This window comes from Suricata suricatta, chromosome 10, assembly GCF_006229205.1.
Source record: "Suricata suricatta isolate VVHF042 chromosome 10, meerkat_22Aug2017_6uvM2_HiC, whole genome shotgun sequence".
NCBI classification, from domain to species: Eukaryota; Metazoa; Chordata; class Mammalia; order Carnivora; family Herpestidae; genus Suricata; species Suricata suricatta.
Window position 1 is genome coordinate 51440348 of NC_043709.1, and position 19064 is coordinate 51459411.

Genomic DNA, 19064 nt, shown 5'->3' on the forward strand with positions numbered 1-19064 from the left:
CGGATAGGGTGTTTTGTTTGTCGGTCATTTTGTTTGTTTTTATGGGGTTTTTTTGGTCCCATTGACTCTACTGTTTTTTGTTTTTTGTTTCTGAGTCCGAGATGCCGGACTTTTTAAGGTCCCACTGCAGCCCTCCTGAGCCGTTTCCAAGGTGCTGAGAGACCACGCCCCTCAGTAGCCTTCATGTAGGATCTTGTCAGATAAGACTGAGTCACTTCATAGGGATGACCAGCTGGCTCAGGGACTGGCTTTCTGGAAATGTATCAAACAATACCATTTTACCTGAAAATCTATTAAATTCTCAAGAGTGAGGGAATTAGGTCTTTGGGGATTTGTGTATAAATAGCCAGAGCAAGACAGAATGTAGAGCTTATTTATAAAAAGGGAGTTTAAAGAAACACTTGTGGCTGTGTTCCAGGCAGTGGAACTGGGTAAGAGGGGTAAGTGGGACTGGGAAAGACTTTGTGGAGAAGGCTGGGTTTGAACCAAAAGTTTGAAATATAAGAGGAGTTTTAAGAGGGTCAAGGGCCAAAGGGAAAGACATTCTGCACAGAAGGCACAATACAAGTGGAAGCCCAGAGGTAAAATAAGATGTGTGTTTCGGGAATGTGGAAGCTGGAAGGAATAGTCAACATAGTTTCAGTAGTCAGCATGGAAGAGTAGGCTCCATGTGGGTCCTAGGAGCCCCCTGCTGTGCGAGACATTTTTTTTAAAGTTTTATTTATTCTGTGAGAGAAAAAGAGAGAGATGGAAGGAGGGAAGAAGAGAATCCCAAGTAGAGTCCGTGCTGTCAGTGCATAGCCTGAAATGGGGCTCGATCCCACTAATCATGAGATGATGACCTGAACTGAAATACAGAGTCAGTCAGATGCTTAACTGACTGAGCCACCCAAGCACCCCTGGCATTAACTCTTTATTTACCACACTATGGAGGCTCCAGGGGAGGGTCTAGAATACCAGATAAGGACTCCTAAGGGCTTGGGACAGTCATTATTTGCCAAGTAGTACAGAAGTACTTAAAGCTCTGTGTACTTACCTTGGTGTGTATCAGCTAGAGAACATTGCTGGTGGTAGCCTAGTGAAAGTGACACGTAGACGCAATAGAGAGGGTGCGGGGCAGTGGTGGGTAGTCCTGTAACCCAGCCGTCGAGGTAAGTAGGTTCAGGTCCACTCATGGGGAACTTTCAATGCAGTGCTAAGGGTGGTGAGAACTAACATCTTATTTTCTCACCCTTAAGAGCTCTGCACCTCTGTAAAGTACAAAAATGACACACAGCATGGCAGAAATATGGAGCTGATGGTATATTTAGAAAGACATATGGTCCAATCCTCAGCCTATTTATAAGATCCTGTTTTTAAGGAAATTCCAGAGAAGTGAGTGCTACAACACTCCACCAAATTTCCAGGTACTTAACCACCCTGCCAAGGAACATTTTCCTGTGCCCAACCTACATTCCTCCAGTTATAAAATTTCACTTTTTTAAAAAATTTTTTAATGTTTGTTTATTTTTGAGACACAGAGAGACCAAGCATGAGTGGGGAAGGGGCAGAGAGAGAGAAGGAGACACAGAATCAAAGCAGGCTCCAGGCTGTGAGCTGTCAGCACAGAGCCTGACTCGGGGCTCACACTTGACAACTGTGAGATCGTGGCCTGAGCCGAAGTTGGATGCTCAACCGACTGAGCCACCCAGGCACCCCATAATATGTCACTCTTAAGCAGAGCTTGATAAAGTTTTTTCTTTTCCCTGCAACCCCTTACTTGCCCACGAGGTTTCAGAGCAGGAAGGCAGTGTCGCTGGTTTCAAGCTGCCAGTCCCATGAAGGTGCTAACCCCCAGGCTAGGGGACATCTTCATCAGATGCAGCTCAAGTGCCAGTGTAAAGCCCCTGCGTTCTGGACTTGACCCAGGAATCCACATAGCAGAGTTGGAGAACTACCACTCTGAACCCTGAGTGATTTCATCCTGCCTCCATGTTCATCTTATCTTCAGACAAGTAAATCAAAGACTGATTCAGAGCAAGGGTAAGTTTCGTCTATCCCTTAAAGAACTAAACATCTTTCTAGAAGAACTAGAAATGCTGGTACTACATTCACCTTTTCACCTTGTTGTTATAGTCAAAGCAATAATACTCTACCAATTCTTAGGGCACCTAGGTGGCTGTCGGTTAAGTGGCCGACTTCAGCTCAGGTCATGATCTCAGAGTTAGTGGGTTCGAGCCCCGCGTCAGGCTCTGTGCTGACAGCTTAGAGATGAGCCTGCTTCAGATTCTGTGTCTCTCTCTCTCTCTCTCTCTCTCTCTCTCTCTCTCTCTCTCTCTGCCCCTCCCCTGCTCACATTCTTTGTGTCTCTCTCTGAAAAATAAATAAAACATTTAAAAAAAAACTTCTGCCAATTCTAGGTTCAGCTTCTATGAGGATTAAATCAGCTTTGTCAGTTGCCCAGTTTAAGTCAAACGCATGCAATACCCTGTGTTCAGGAACTTGGAGCACACGGCTTCATCTCTGAGCCATTCCTCATTGAGTAACCGGGGGGTTGTGTTGGGAACTGTAGATACGAAGCAGATAAAACAGAGTTCGCCCTCATGGTGCTGCTAGTCACGTACAGGAGAAACCTATACCAACAGTGGCAGAGGACTGTTTCCCCACAGTGAAGCTTTCTCATCGGGAGTGATTATTAAAGACATTCCAGAATCCCTGAGGTCTTGGAATCTGTATTTTCTAAATTTTTTTTTTAACATTTATTTATTTTTGAGAGGCAAAAAGACCAAGCATGAGTAGGGGAGGGGCAGAAAGAAAGAGAGACACAGAATCTGAAGTAGGCTTCAGGCTCTGAGCTGTCAGCCCAGAGCCTGACGTGGGGCTTAAACTCACAGACAGTGAGATCATGACCTGAGCCACCCAGGTGCCCCTGTACATTTTTTTTTTAAACCTCTCAGGTGATTCCTGTATGCCCTTAAGCATTGCCTTTGGGCAGCCCTAGATTCTTCTTGTGGTCATGAGCAGCAGCTTGCAGAAATGGTTGCTTAAAGAACACTGGGCAGCCTGGACTCTTTGGCAGATTTGCGACTCCGCGCCCCTGGTTTTCTTTCTGCTGTTGTTTAGGAACCTCCTTGTCCACCTGTGTGGGCCCAGGAGTGTGGTCAGAAGGGGTCCTGGACTGGCTGTGAGAACTGAGAGGTGGTCTCAAGCGCACTGGTGCTTCCAGTGGGTCAGAGTTGAGCTGAGCCTCATTTCCCCTTATCGATGTTTATGCCAATAACCTGCACAGCCCAGGCCCCAGGCACGGTATAGATACACAGAGTCGTTAGGAGCCCATGCTCCCGGGGCGTCTGACTTGCTGGTGTCTCCTTCCTATTCATCCTGAGTCGATGATCCTCCCTCCCCAGATTTGCCTAATCCTTTTGAATGGTCTTGGATCACCCTGTGAGAAACTGGGCAGGTAAGTGTGAAGGCTTAGAGTCTGCAATTTCTTAGCAACAGAACAATTTGAAAGCCAAACATTAGGTTAAATTTAATTCTACGGTGATCTTGAATATCCATCCACCCTATTGGCAAGAGAAGGAAAAGCCTAAGAAGGTGTTATGTTTAAACTTCTAAACCTGGGGGGTAGGTTTTTAGAAAATTTGTATGAGGGGCATCTGGCTGGCTCAGTCAGAAGAGCACGTGACTCTTGATCTCAGAGTCATGAGTTTGAGCCCCATTTTGGGTGTAGAGATTACTTAAATAAAAACTTCACAAAAACTCTATGATTTGTTTATGATGATGATGAGGATTAGCAATTAAGCGGTCTTGTTGGAAATCACATTTAATGGCCTTTACATAGATTCATAGCTCCTCAAGGATCACGGAGAACCATGGCTGAGAGAACAGTGCACTTTGGGGCGGACCTGGAAGTGAGCTTGACCTTTATTTCCTAGTAGTGTGACCTTCATTTTCATATTTGGGCTAATGTTAGTATCTGTCCTACAAAGTTGTTGTAAGAATTATATATGTTTTGGGGAACCTGGGCAGCTCAGTCAATGAAGCATCCAACTGTGTCTCAGCTCATGGTCTCACAGTTTATGTGTTTGAGCCCCGTGTCAGGCTCCATGCTGACAGCTCAGAGCCTAGAGCCTGCTTTGGATACTGTGCCTCCCTCTCTGTCTGTCCCCTCCCCACTTGCTCGCTTGCTCTTAATCTCTCTCTCTAAAAAAATAAACATTTAAACATTAAAAAAAAACTACATATGTTTTAAAAATCTATGTGCTTAGAACAGTCCCCAGAAGGGGCGCCTGGGTGGCTCAGTCGGTTAAGTGTCTGACTTCAGTTTAGGTCATGATCTCAGTTTGTGGGTTCGAACCCCATGTCAGGCTCTGTGCCAAACTCTTGCTCAGAGCCTGGAGCCTGCTTCAGATTCTGTTTCTCCTCCTCTCTCCGCCCCTCCTCTGCTCACACTCTGTCTCACTTTGCCTCTCAAAAATAAAAAAAGTATAAAAAAATTAATTAAAAAAAATAGTCCCCAGAAGAAAGCACGTGTCCAATCGGTGATGGGTGTGTTGGAACTCTGGGAGTGTTACAGCTGAGGTGGCAGCAGACCTGACAGTTGTTGCCTTTACCATCCATTGTCCAAACCAGTGGGGCACCTGGATGCAGGAGCCCAGAGCGCCGTGTTCTTCCCGTTGGTAAAGATCGGCAGCCATTGCCCAGGCCTGTGCCTCTTACTTTAAGGCTGAAGTAATGTTAGGATTGGCAGAAAATTCCAGAAGACTGTGGGTTTCAACTGAAGATTTTGGGAGTTGGGGAGGACATTTTTGTGTGTTGAAATAAATGTTATATACATATATATATATATATATATATACATATATATATGATTATTATGCAAAATTCTCACCTTTTAGGATAAAGCAGAAAAAGCATTGACGCCTGCTTTGAGACACTTGAGCTCTGCCCCAGGTGATGCTACCAGTTTCAAGGACACTCGAATGGAAATACTGAAATGTTACAGCATCGAGTGGAGTCCTAGTGCACGAGGGGACCCCCGAGGGGACACCGTAGGACCCGATGCTCCTGTGTAGAAATACCGGTGTGTCCAGAGAGGGAAGCTTTGTGAGTCAGGGCTCCGAGACCAGCTTGAGGAACCAGCCTCTGCAGTAAAGGCCACCTTGTAGGGAACAGTATATTTGCTCTTGTCTCCCCACCCTTCCTGGCTGTGGGGTCGGTTGTGGTTATCTCCCAATGTGTATACGTTGACTTGGCTTCATACAGTATAAAGGCCAGTGTCAGTGAAATGCATGTTTGTTTCAGAATAAATTGCAGAAACCATTCCGTATTTGTGTGCTCATCACACAAGGATCTGTGATTCATACCTGTGGGAGATCTAAATGTTATTGATTAGAGCATGAAGCTCTCCTCGCCACGTGCTCATGCACACCAAATGGATAGTGAATCAAATTTCTAAATCTGAAATCTCCCCAAAAGTCATCCAGAATGTTTTATCCTGGAATATGATTGGTTCTGTTTTTCATACACATGTGACGAATTACACTTTCAAGAGACTGATTGAGAGCATTTTCTTCTGTGTGACTCCTTTTCCACTGCTAACCTTGGGCCCAGGAGTTATGGGATGACCTTTATATTATTTAACTTCACATTCCCTGCACCTGTGCTAGTAAATATTCATGAATGGTTCTAGTAGAACCCATTGCTCTCATACAGTCAGAACCTGAGCTCCTGATTTGGGGCTACTAGGATCGGGTTCTTTTCCTTTACCCAAATTTTCAGCTGTGGCTAGGGACCATTAGTGAGGTGTGAAAGCAATTTAGTGCATGGAGATGAGCATTTTAAACAAATTAACCAGTGTAGGGAGAAAGGGACATCCTGGTTTGTATCACACAGTAAGGGTACATGTCTCTTTCCAAAGTGTTTAAAGTGGGGACACTGGGTCAGCACGGTCTGCTCTAAGCCAGTGGACTCCCCCCAAGAACACAGGCCAGTGCAATGAGAACAAGCTCTGGTGCCTCTTGCTGTCACCCACCCGCCCCGTTCAGGAAGAGGGATGTTTAGGTCAAGTTAGAAGAACAGTTAGTTACCGCTCCCAGAAGTCCAGGCAGGATCTGGTCCAGGCATGCTGTTGGTAAGAAGGGGCGAGGTAGGCATTTTTGCAGGGCTAGTGGGTCAGCCCTATTTACTTATTTATTTTTTGTTCCAGCATTATTTTATTTATTTATTTTTACTTCTAAAATTTAGATCCAAGTTAGTTAGCATATAGTGTAACAATGATTTCAGGAGAGATTCCCTAATGCCTGTTACCCATTCAGCCCATCTCCCCTCCCACAACCCCTCCAGCAATGTGGGTCAGCCCTATTAATCGGAGGATTTCCTCAAGGGCATCTGCAATGTCAGGGAACAGAGCTTGGGTCCCGTTATGGAAAAAGGTTTTCTGAAAGGATAACCAGAAGGTTCTCCCTTTCATTTGTTTCTCTCAGAACCATCCAGACATACACAAGCTAGGCGGCATTGCACCTCCAAATTATATCACCAAATACTAATCATACTTTTACAATGCAAGCATACTATTTGAGCCTGAGTCCAGACTGTTGTAGGGTATTAGCAAGGGAACATCAGCCTGTGTGTAGCTCCAGGCCTACAGGCCTCAAGTAATTCAAATGATGCTCTGAGGATCAAAGGAGAAAACAAGTCAGCATTTGTTTATAGAGTTTTGGCCCCACAGGGAGCTTTCCCAGGAATCATAGAATGAAGATTCCACTCAACAGTAACTCCTTGCACAGAATCCAGAGACCCAACGCACCAGAATATGACTCCATCCCTCCAAGTTCAGATTTACAGAGTACCGAAGCCTGCTATACAATGGCAAGCTGTGGCAGAAACACATATTTCTGGCTTTATCCAGAAATATCTTTTTTTTCTGTTTATTTTTTTAACATATGTAATTATTTTCCATCATTTACACTACAGTAGTTACAATGACACTCTTAAAGGAGGCTCCGAAACCCTCTAACCACCGGCTGGATACGGGGTGTTTCTCTGCCTCTTCACCTCCCCCGGGGCCACAACGGCTGCCTCTCCTCCTTCCAGAACTCTGGTTTGAGCCGGGTATCATTAGGCTTAGATTCCCCCTCCCTGTGACGGTTCAGTGACATTTTCCCAGCATATTAAGATTTGATCCAAAGACAAATTCAAGAAATTTCTGGGGATTTCTTAACTATGAGTCTTTGAAACCAGGAAAAAAGGCCGCTTGAAAGACGATATTAAAAAATAAGAGTAAGATCGAGTAAAATACAAAATATTCTTGCGTAACTTTAAAGGAAACCCACATGCTCGTTGGTAGATATTCATGCAGGGAAGGGAGAGAGCGAGTTGCCCTTTGAAGGGCCGCCTCAAGGGGCAGAAATCAGCCTCCATTTGCTGCTTTGTGGCTTTGGGTTTGATTCCTTTGGAAATACAGATGGCTGGCAGGAAGGAGGAAGCATGAGGTGACTGCCAACTTTGTGTTGCTTTTTCCAGGAAGGTCTGGGCAGGGTGGGTATGGAGAAAGGCGAGGCGGAAGAGAGCCTCTGTGGATTCGGTGAATTGCTGAGTTGGGGTGGTGCCAAGCTCTTAAAAGCCACGAGTGGCATTTGGGCTGCAGTCATGCATCTACTCCTGACCAGCCAGGCCCAGGTGGTGTTTCATTCTAGCCTCCTGGGATTCAAGCTTTGTTGAGATTTCATGGTAGGAAGCAGGAGTGGGAACCAAAGACCCGGATGCTTCTGCCCAGCAGCCTCCATCCACACCTGCTCAGGCCCCGTGCCGTGCGCCCCTGTCTGGCTAAGACTTAGGTTCTGCTATGAGCAAAATGAGACTTCCTGTGGCTTTCACCTTCCTCCCAGAAGGGGCACTCAGCCTCTAGCCAAGGGAGGACAATTCTGCTTTTATGCCTATTTTAGACCAGCCCCAAGGCTTCCCTTTCAGATTATTAGCTCTGAGGTATCTTTCTGAGTCTCTGATTCTTCACTTTAGAGCAGAAAAATGGACTTTCCTGAATACAGTTGCACAGGTGCTGTTCTTCGGGCTCTGATACCATTAGCAGCAGTAGAAAGAGTGTGACTTGGGGTGTCTTGGGCTTTCAGCAAGAAGCGGCTTTCCTGTGGGGATGTGCCGAGTTCCCGCCTGTGCTCACCAGTCATCTGTGCCCTACATCTGCAGAGAAGAAAGGGGGGCTCCTAAGGCCTCAATGACCACAGTTTGGTTAAGTAGCACCCTATCCTTCCCAAAGGGCTTGTCAGGCGTATTTGCATTTAATCCTCGAGGCCTCTCATGAGGAGCCCAGCTGCGGAAGCACGTTCAGTGAGGCTGAGGGACTCTTCCAAGGTCACACTACTGGCTCGCATGCGGATTGAACTGTGACTTCAAAACCTCTGACTCCAGGCCTGGTGTTACCAGCCCTGACGATACCACAGTAGGAGGAAAGCTTCCCCGGGGAGGATAGGCATCCCAGGCCACACTGAGAGGTCAGCGAGTAGAAGAATGTGGCTCACTGATGTGTATCATTGGAATTATATGAGTGGATTGATGAGATTAGGCAGTCCTGGAGAGGTCACATTCTTCTTAAAAGACTTTGAAGTACTGCTGACGGAATCAAGACTTCGGGACATGAGTGGCATTTCTGTCTCTCTAATTAAAAGTTCTGATATGGGAGAGGAAGATCCTGGGAACTGATCAAGGTGGATGGTGCCACAGTGTGAACTTTGGGTTCCTGGCCTGTGGGTTAAGATGTCTGAGTGGGGACTGTGGCTGGGAATGGAGGAGTCTGGCAAAGACACGGAAGAACTTTCTTAGTGGGAGCCTGGCCTTAGCAAGTTATCCTGGAAGAAATGTGTCTAGGTAACACTGTTTACCCTAGAGAAGCATATAACAAAAAAACAAAAAACAAAAAAAACCTACCATTCTGGAGGTAGAACTTGGGAATTATCAGGAGAGAGCAACAGACAAGAAGATCAATCATAAGTGCTATTTTTTATACCTTTATTATTTATAAATATACATTGGTAATAAAAGTGAACCTAAAATGTTAATGTAAAGAGGAAAAAAGAAGTCCAAGGTATCACTGACAGGAAGGACTCAGCCCTGAATTTCAGCCATAAAAAAGCATCTCATTGAAGCAAAATGAATGGGAAAGCCAAGCTTTAGAAGGAAGCATGCATGCTAAGGACTCGCTGAGTACTAGCTTCCGTCCATCTGTTCATCCATTTAGCTAGTATCTACTTTATCTACATAACGTCCACAGTGTGCACAGTTGTAGATAGGAGGGTATAGACCCAAGTCCCTGCCTTCATTGAGCTAATGTTCCAGGGCCGGGGTTGAATAGTATCCAGCTAATACTTCTAGGGCAAGTAAACAAAATTAATAAATAGTTTCAGATTGTCTTATGTGAGCACCGCGAAGAGCTGCAGCCTGCTGAGCTTGAGCGCTCAGAGAAGGCTGGGAGGATCTGGGGGAAGAATGGCCCAGGCAGAAGGGACAGCAAGGTCCCATGGCGTGCTAGAGAGCCAGCGGGAGAGCTAGCGTGAGGAGAGCACAGTGGCGTGATAACAGATGTCAAAACGGCGTGTAAAGATCAGATCACATGGGGCCTTGTCGTTAGGTAATATTTTATATGGAAAGCCAATGGGGAATTTTAAGCTGAGGAGTCAAGACTGTCAGTTAAAAGAAATGGTTGTGGGAGATTGGCTAGCTGGCTAGTCAGCCAGTCTGTAAATATAAGCAAACCTCTCAATCAAAAAAAAAATCACAAAACCGACCCTGGGACGAGATGTGTTCATCCTGGAGGAGTCCTAGTTGCTACTCCTCAGAAGGGTGGAAGGACACAAGTGCACCTGTGCGGGGACCTCCTGCGTTCCGACGTTCAGAGAACGCACAGAGCAGGGCCCAGCCAGCTAAGACCAGAGGCAGGCGAGGCGAGGAACCTGCCTTCGGGTGAGAGACTTCCTTCGACCCAGAAAGCAGTCAGGGAAAGCAAGAGAGCGCTTTGCTTTTGTTTTGTAAATAGGTGTAGAACTGAGTAAAGCCACTGCCTGACATAGATAGCATTCATTGATTTGCTCACTTCGTCAACCATTTCTTGGGCACTCCTTACACATCCGGGCACTCTCTTAAATAGTGGGACACCACAGGTGGCCAGCCGGACACCTCTGTCCTCACAGAACGTAATGGGGGAGGAGGAGGGTGCAGCGAGCAGTAGAGAAAATAAACATCAGGAAGTAAAATACTTAAAATGTTAGATGGGGGTGGATGACAAGGATGAAAATAAAACAGAGAAGGGGAATAAGAAAATTGGGGGAGGGGAGCAATGTTAAAGAAGGTCATTTCATTACTTGACTTTTATTTAGAGTAGATGGGGAAATCATTGGGGGGTTTGAGCAGGGTAATGACGCCATCTGACATTTTAAAATAATTACTCTGGGTGCTCTGAGAATAGAGATAAAGGACAAAACTGAGCAGTTTTTCAGCACCTTCACCGCCGTCACCTGGTCCTGGCACTGTCTGCTCCTCCCTAGGTAATTGCAGGGGGTCTGGTGAGGGGATTGCAATCGCGTGGTCAAGAGAAGGTACTGGACTGTTTGTTGGGAAGGTAGAGCTGACGGTATTTGCTGGAGTGTCAACAGACGAAGCCCTCAATTCACTGCTATTGTATTTGCCTCTTACTAGACCATCAAGTGGGGGAGGAATTCTAGGCCGCCAGGAAGAGACGCAGGCAAAAGACTGTTCACAGGTGGAGGCTGGATGATGAGCACGTGTGGCCAGGAGGCCGTTAGAGTGGCGGGACCATGGAGGGGAAGTGACCTGAAAGCCCTGGCGTGAGACACAGGGCGGCTCACAGTCAGAGTCTCTGAGGAAAGAAAGTCCTTATTGCTGAGGGGCCTTGAGATCATCAGGAAGTACGTTGGGAGTTACAAAGCCAGGATTCCAGAAACATCATTCACACATGTCAAATTCCTGAGCAAAGCAGCAGGGGAAAGAGAGGGAAGCTACCTATGAACCGAGGCCGAAGTGGTCAGGGAGGATGGGAGAGCGTCCTGACGGCAAGGCTGGGAGTGTGTGAGCAGGCCGAGGGCTGACCCGGTGGCAGCAAGCCTCGGTCTGGAAGGGCGAGTGAGGTGGGCGCAGTCAGCACCTCCCTCTTGTCTTAGGAGTCAGAGGGCGTTGAAATACACCAAAGGTGGGGCACCCAGGTGCCTCAGTCGGTTAAGCATCCGACTCTTGATTTTGGCTCATGGTTCATGAGATCAGGCCCCGAGTCGGGCTCAGCCCTGATCCTGCTTGGGATTCTCCCTCCCTCCCTCTCTCTCTCTCTCTCTCTCTCTCTCTCTCTCTCTCTCTCTCTCCCCCCCCCCCACTTTCTCGCTCTCCTTCTCTCAAAATAAATAAACATTAAAGAAAAAGAAAAGAAATACACCAATGGCTGACCAGGTGGTTAAAGGGAGAATTTCCCCAGCTGTTCTCCAGTGGAACAGGCTGGTGCTGTCTGCGGCATAGCTCCCAGCACAGCGACAGCAGGTGACAGAGTCCCGGGACCAGTGTGAGGCACACCATCAGAGCAGGGACTCCTGCACTTGAGGTAGAGTCGGCTTAGTGGTGCTTTTCTTTCCAGTAGGTCCGGACCACTGGTGCCTCTCCTTTCAGCTTTGCCAAATCAACATTACAAGGGAAGCCATTACTTTTTAAAAAAAAATGTTTAATGGAAACTTCTTTGCTTAATGAAACTCGCCTCCACTTAGGGAAAGCCCTTTAATTTAGCCCTTTTAAAGCCTTGATTTTTTTTTTTCCTCATCTTTCTGTCAATTGGCCTCATAACTATTCATTTGGGACTGACCCAAAATAAGAGTTATTCTGAAAATCTTTCCCAAGCCTTTCAGCTTTGCTTTCTTGTAACAAGTAATTATTTGAATATCATCTCTGGTCAGTTATATTATGGTAGAAGCTAGTGAGAAATTGGTATTTGGAATCTTTAAATTTAATCAGGATTTGAGAAATCATGGGATCTGATAGGAAGGAATAGAAATTTTCTTTTACAAAAATAATTCGTTGGTTAATATATTTTTGAGAGAGTGTAAGAAAGGAAGGGACAGAGACGGATGCTGATAGCAGTGAGCCAGATGTGGGGCTCGAAGTCTCAAACCATGAGATCATGACCTGGCTGAAGTCAGACGCCCAATTGACAAACCACCCAGGTGCCCCAGGAATAGACATTTTCTTTTCTTTTTTTTTTTTTTAATGTTTATTTATTTTGAGAGAGAGAGTGCAAGCAAAAGAGGGGCAGAGAGAGAGGGAGAGACAGAATTCCAAGCAGTCAGCACAGAGCCCGACCCAGGGCGCGATTCCAGGAACTCTGAGATCATGACCTGAGAACCAAAACCCAAGAGCCCGACACTGACGGACTCTACCACCCATTTTCTATTAATTTATATTTCTGGACATTTTCTATTTGTTGTAGGTCCCAAGTAACTCCCTCTCTTAGAGCTCAAACTTCAAACCATTGTCTTATCTTGTGTCCCCCAGCTGAGAAGGGTAGAAGCCAGGGCTGAGCTGGAAACAGAGTCCACAGCCTGGACGTGAACTACTGTGTGATACGAACAGCAGGCAGGCCTTACAAATGGGTGGGAACAGGAGTGGCCCCCCTTCAACCCCAGACACATGTTTAAGGGAGGCTGGCTGTCCGTGGGAGAGGCCCTGCCAGGCTCTTCAGCCACAGCGAAGTGCCTGGTAAGTAGTGGCAGGTCTGAGGACACAGCCTGGTGCTTCCCTGGCTTCCGGCTCTCTTCCTGTGACCGCGTAGTGAAGCAGCCACCGGTTTTGTCCCCACATGGGCACCTTTTGTTCTTTTGCCTCACACGGAAAATTCCCTTTCCCCTTTTGCCAAAAAGACCCATTTCTTCATCCAGTGCCTGCTTTTCTCTCACTGACAGGCAGACAATAATGTTCAGAGTTTTCAGCTAGAATGAGAAGTCCCCAGAGCCGAGCCCCGAAGTCCCCTTTCTTTGGTGTGTTTTCCAGGAAAGTTGCAGTCTAGGTTCAAGCCACTGAGATAGTGTGTGATCCCGGGAGAGTCACTTAACCTCTGAGCCTCAGTCCCCTCAAAGAGGACATTGCAGAACCCAGGAGACATGTCAGACTCAGTAAGCTAGCACCAAGCCCGGTGTGGGATGGGCGTTCGGTAAGTCATAGCTGCTGTCATGAGTGTTAGCCGTCACTAAGTAATACAGACTTTAATCAGGTTGCCAGTTTGAACTCTTATTCTGTATCATACCAGACTTTCACTATGAAAAAGGAAGCCACCTGCCTGTATGTGATGACCTGTGCTTGGGACCCAGAAAGGCTGAGGTGGGGAGGGTGCTGTACTTCCTTATTTGTCATTATTCCCCCTTCTCATTCGTTGGTGACAGCAGGGGAGAGGGCTCTTAGGTGATTGAAAACCAGTGACGGCAGGAACAGAATAAGCCTTTTCAAAATTTCGTTTCTATTTTTACTATTTTTGTTGTTTTCAAAGATGAAAATATAGCAACTAAAATACTAGAATTTGCACTTGACCCTGTAGGCAACAACTCCAAGGTGAGTGTCTTTTGGAGCTGTGGCAACAGACTTCATGCTCCTGAAGGTCTCTGTCCTGAGAGAATTCGTTTGCCTGGGCTTTTGGGGGGTCTGAGAACAGCTCTGTGCCTGTTCTGAGTGCTCGTAGCCTGTCTGTGCTGAACTCTAATCTCCAGTCACTGGTACTGGCGCTGCTGCCTTCTGCCTCCCTTTTCATCTCCGACTCCTGGAACTTAGTCTTCAGGCCCCAGCCCCTCTCCTGGCCGTGTCCCCAGCCCTGCTCACACCCACCATCGAGGCTATCCCAGGCCATTTCCCTCCTGTCCCTTGAGCCATAGAGTCTATCATCTTTAGGGTCAAGCTAATTGCTCAACTGATTTAGAATATGAGCTAATGACACTTGGTCTATAGTGGTGGTTCTCAACTTTGGCTGCAAATTAGAATCATCTGGTAGCTTAAAAAAAAAAATCCAATGCTTGGTTCTCATCCCCAGAGGTTCAGATTTAATTGCTCTGAGCTGTGACCTGGGCATCTGGATTTTAAAAAAAAAATTTTTTTTAACCTTTGTCTTTGAAAGAGAGAGTGGGCAAGTGGGGTAGAAACAGAGAGAATGGGAGACACAGAATCCCAAGCAGGTTCCAGGGTCCAAGCACAGAGCCCAATGAAGGGCTTGAACTCACAAACCACGAGTTCTTGTCCTGAGCCAAAGTTGGACGCTTAACTGACTAAGCCACCCGGGCATCCCATGGGCATCTGGATTGTTTAAAGCCCACCCAGGGTGAGTCCATGTGCAGCCAGGGTTGAGAACTACTGCACTAAGAACCCATTCAATCCCCAAGCTGAGTGTATTCTAATAATAGCTCTATTTGTTCCCCAAGTGACTTGTATACCACAGCGTTTTAAGTAGTTCTTGTGAGTATAAAAACATCAGAGTAGCTGTTTCCATCTCGTGTTAATTTAATAGATTTAGGGAAAGGATATAGTACAGGTTTTTTGAAAATTGAATTCCTAGAGTACCTCTGGGCTCACTTGATGGCTGTATTAGCAACTGGCATTTATCAAGGTCTGAGTATGTGCCGGGCACTGTGCTAAATACTTCCTAATCTCAGCCCGGTCATTAACTCATCTTCATCCTCAACCCCACCAGTAAGTTTCAGTTTTTCCCTCTCTGACTAGTGAGGGCTCTGATGTCCAAAGAGGCTCATTTGTTTGCTCAGGGCTGAACAGGAAGCCTGGGCATCTCTGGTGCCAAAGCTGATCCCTTGGGAAGGAGCAGCTTACCTAAATAACTTCCCAGGAAATAAGGTATTCCGGCATTAGCTTTGGGGTTGAACTGTTTTCCAATTGGATTGCATTCTTTTGTGTATCAAGGGCTCCCATAATTTGGTTTTGAGCTCACTCCCAATATGCCTGTATATATCCAAGACGAGGAGCCCATTTCACAAATTAGTTTTCTTCCTGCACACAGGAAACATTATTTCTGAGAAGCGTCTTGTTTCTAGCACCTAACCTAGTAGGTACCCCAGTTTTTACTTAGTGTCCCTAATACTTCTTTGACTTGGTGAACAGGCAGTGCTTTCCCCATTTTGCACAAAGGGGAGCTGGGGTGCCAAGTATGAGTTGTCTACAAAATATTCGTAATAGCTGCCACTAAATGAGTACTTCCCAATTGCCAGGCTCTGTGCTAAGCTCTTTTTATTTTCTGTGATTATCCTCATTTTACAGATAAGGAAACTGAGACCAAAAACAGTGGAGCCACATGCCCAGGGTGGTCTAGTTAGTAATCAAGTGCCACGTTCCTTTGCTGTTTGTTTATTTGTTAACTTCTTATGAGCAAAATTGCAAGACACAGACTTCATTTTCTCTCCTGTGTTAGCCTAGCCAGCCTCTGCTGTGTAGGTAATGGCATTTGAACAACCATGTCTGGAATAAACTACTGAAGCATCAACTGGCTTTTCTTTCCGTGTGTCGAATGGCCATTTAATAGCTATTGTGAAACAAAGAATTTTCTGCCAACCTTGAATATCACACTGAGGTCAAACAGGCTCTAAATATTCCTTCTCAGCCATCCCAATACGAGGCTACTTTGGTATAAACAACCCTTGAAGGTCAGAACCAGCTCCCGGAGCAGTTTCACACTCCATCCGCCTTTGAGCTCTGCTGTCTTCCAGCTCTGGATTAAGGACAAGACCCTTGTCACTGCTGCTGGGGCACTGCGTGATCGCACGGGCACGAAACACGTAGGACAGAAACCCACCTCCCCTTCTTGCCAGTTATGAACACACCACCTGATTCTCTCCCTCTGGGAGTAAATACAGACTTGATACTTTCTGATTTATTAATTACATGTGCACACGTGCAATTCCATAAGAAGAACTTCATGCACAAAGAGATTGGCAGTGCAGTGAGTGACGGATGGAGTGTCCGGGAGATTGAAGCCCCTAGCCGCCTGTGTCAGGGCAGCGGGTCGCTGATTGAGTGCAGACCTTTATTTAAAATGTTGTTTATCCCCCTACAGGGCATACAAAACCATTGAGGATGATGACTTGAAGTTTCCCCTTATATATGGAGAAGGCAAGAAGGTAGGCATGTGCCCTTCCCCGGACTAAGAGAACAAGGCTCTATCTCTGCACAGCCCATGGCAGTGTCTGTGTTCCACTCAGCAGCCTGTGATTTTGTGGCCTTGACGGCTTGGAAGAATATCACCTTCCATCATCCTGCAGGCCTCCTGTCTTGAGGGTCCAAGGAGTGGCCGAGCTGAGGGAGGGGGAGGGGAGCGGTGAACACAAGGGACTGAAGTCTATTTTGTGAAGATAACATTCTCCTCAAATCTATTTTCCGTAGCTTTTTACCATGTTGAAACATGACCACATCCACATGCATCATCTCACTGTATTTCTGACGCCAAGCCGCGAGGCAGGCAGAGCCGGCAGTAGTCTGTCCATTCGGTAGCGTGGCCAGCTGGGAGTCGGGGGTGAAAGCCGCTCAGGCAGCCACACAGCCAGCCCGGGTGGTAGGACACGTGGAGCCGCGGCCGTGTCCCCGCTTCTAGAGCTCGCCCATGCCACCATGGAAGCTCAGACTCTGCCGCTCGGCTTCCCCACCTGCCCCAGGGAAGGGACCCAAAACTTCTCTATGGTGGGGCTCAGGGACAAGAGCCCAGGCCGAGCTCGCCAGGAGCGTCGGTCCTTCTCCCAGGGCCCCGGTCGAACCACACCCTCCGTCGCAGGCACACTGTGGAGCAAAGGAAGGCTGGCTTTCGCGGTCCGTGAGCAGAGAGAGGCTGGAGGAGGTGGTCCTCCCGGACTGGGGATGAGGAGGCTTTGAAACGGGTTCCCAGTGCGAACAAACTGCCTCTGAGCCGCTGCCTTCTTCCTCGGAGCACGAGTACACTTCGCCTCTGTGCTGAGCTCCAATCAGATGTGAAAAATGGGCTCATGTTAAAAAGAGTCTTCCACCGAATGTTTCCAGTATTTGATGGGATTTTTTTGTTGTTGTTTTTGGAGGAAGAAGTGACTTCTCATAAAACTGAAGGGTGCCTTCACAGGCAGGAGTGAGCGTGTATGCATGTGTGTGCACAGGCATCCAGCCATGCACGTGTGAGAGCACACACGTTTAGGTTTGCAGCTCAAGGTAGGAGTGCTGTCAGTACAAGGAGACGCTTCATGCAGGGAGTGAAACGTGAGCATTGAATCTTACAGGGATCATTTTTCAAACGAACTTTCCCTGTTCATGGAGATGGACCAGCTTCCACCTCACCATCCCTGGTTGAGAATCACAACACGAAAGCATTCTGATCCCCGACCGCGTTGCCTGCACCCTCCAGTGTGATGGGCACTGTGAATGCACATCTCTCAGCCCAGCGACCTGTGCCTGCAGCTACCGGTCTGCGTGGGGCTGAGGTTCTCGGTGTGACCCTGCTCACCCATGAGTTCCAGGAAGCTCAGAGCCACCTCCTGTTACCTTTACATCCCTCGTATCTGCCCGGCCCGGCACCTGGCAATAAATGTATCAGGCTTAAATAAAGCTTTCAGTTATGTGCAGTGTACTGTCCTCCATACCGAAGGAACATGGACTAATGTGTTCTTGCAAGGTAATCAGAATAAGAGTTAAGGGAGCGGGGGCTTTTCCTGTTAAGCCAGCGTTCCTTTCACCAGGACATCATGTTCCTCAAGCGTTTCAGTTAATTAGGGCCTGACAGTTGCGTGATAGGCAGCTGGCAAGTTCTGTCCTTGTACCTGACGGCCTATTTAAAAGCTGCCGTGGCTCCAGTCTCTTCCAGACTTGCCCCACAGTGAAGCGAGCAAGATCCCTGTCAGCAGACCCTTGAGAAATTGTTACAGCTGGAACCTGTCAGTTCCATCTAGATCCTTGGCAGGGGTTTTGTCTTTCCTGTCTACATATACCCACCCAGAAGCTGCAGAATACTTTCACTGCTGTACCTTCTCATTTTATTTCTGCCAGTGCTTTTAAAGATTTGTGTGGGTAACACCTACATACTTTGTAAACAAGTTCCATAGCTAGCAGAAACATTAGATTTCTTTAGACTAAATGCCCACCTGTGCTTTTCCAGCCAGAGAAGCTGCCATTGCAGTGGGGAGGGCAGAAGGGCAAGGGACTCTGAATTTTTGCATGTAGGGTCGGACACTTCTTAGCTGTAGGGAGCCAGCTGACCAGCTCCCCCGAAGAGCAGGGCGCCTCTGCGGCTTCTCATCACGCATCTGCATTTTACCCCCTCTGATGTGTGCCTTTAAAAAATAAATTGTGGTTGCATTTCCACCTTAATGTAAACCTGCCCATCTTGTAAAACCTACTCCAAACCCCCTGTTTGAGAAAACAGGATGAAGATGACAGCAATGTGTTCAATTTTAATGTTTCTTAGCCTTTGTAAGTTACTCTTATGACCCAAATACTAGGGAGGATTCGAGCCCAGGTCTGTTCAAGCCCAGGTCTCCCCGTGAAACCACACTGGATATATTATTGAAGATCTGAGCGTTAGGCCATTGGGCTCCATTCTACTGAGAATGACTTTCACTCCATCCTTCTGTGTTTACCCATCCCGATGCTGCCCATCCTTCTGTGCAAAAATGTAGTGCCCCCACCTCCAGGAATCCTTCTCAGCAGAAGTTTTCCCTCCTCTGATCTCACATAACCCATGACCTCTGTGTCTTTCAGGATTTGGCCATATTTTACATATTGTTAGTCAGATATGCACTTCTGATCTCGCTGAGCAAAGTCCTTTATAGTAGTCCTTAGACATTTGTCCCCCACAGCGTGGTGTCTGCACACAGGTGCTCAGTAAATGTTTGGGCAGCTCAGATATGTGGCATCTCAGGAGATAGAAGGCTGACTGTGTAGACATTAGTTATATAGTATTATTTCCTTAAAGCATTCAGAAAACTGTTCATTTATTATATGGAAAGCACAGATGATGAGGTCTCAACCCTGAGGTCTCCCTGTCGCTCTAAGAAAGTGGCGTTTTGTTCCTCTCCACA

General features: G+C 47.0%; 1 protein-coding gene across 1 annotated transcript in view; it reads left to right on the forward strand.

The window, feature by feature from the left end:
- Positions 1 to 19064, forward strand: part of PPM1H (protein phosphatase, Mg2+/Mn2+ dependent 1H) — a gene marked incomplete at its 5' end in the record, with an annotated part of 260313 nt that overhangs the window by 200814 nt on the left and 40435 nt on the right. The window contains one exon of the mRNA XM_029955458.1: positions 16088 to 16151. Coding sequence (XP_029811318.1) covers positions 16088 to 16151 — 64 coding nt within the window. The remainder of the gene's footprint in view (positions 1 to 16087; positions 16152 to 19064) is intronic.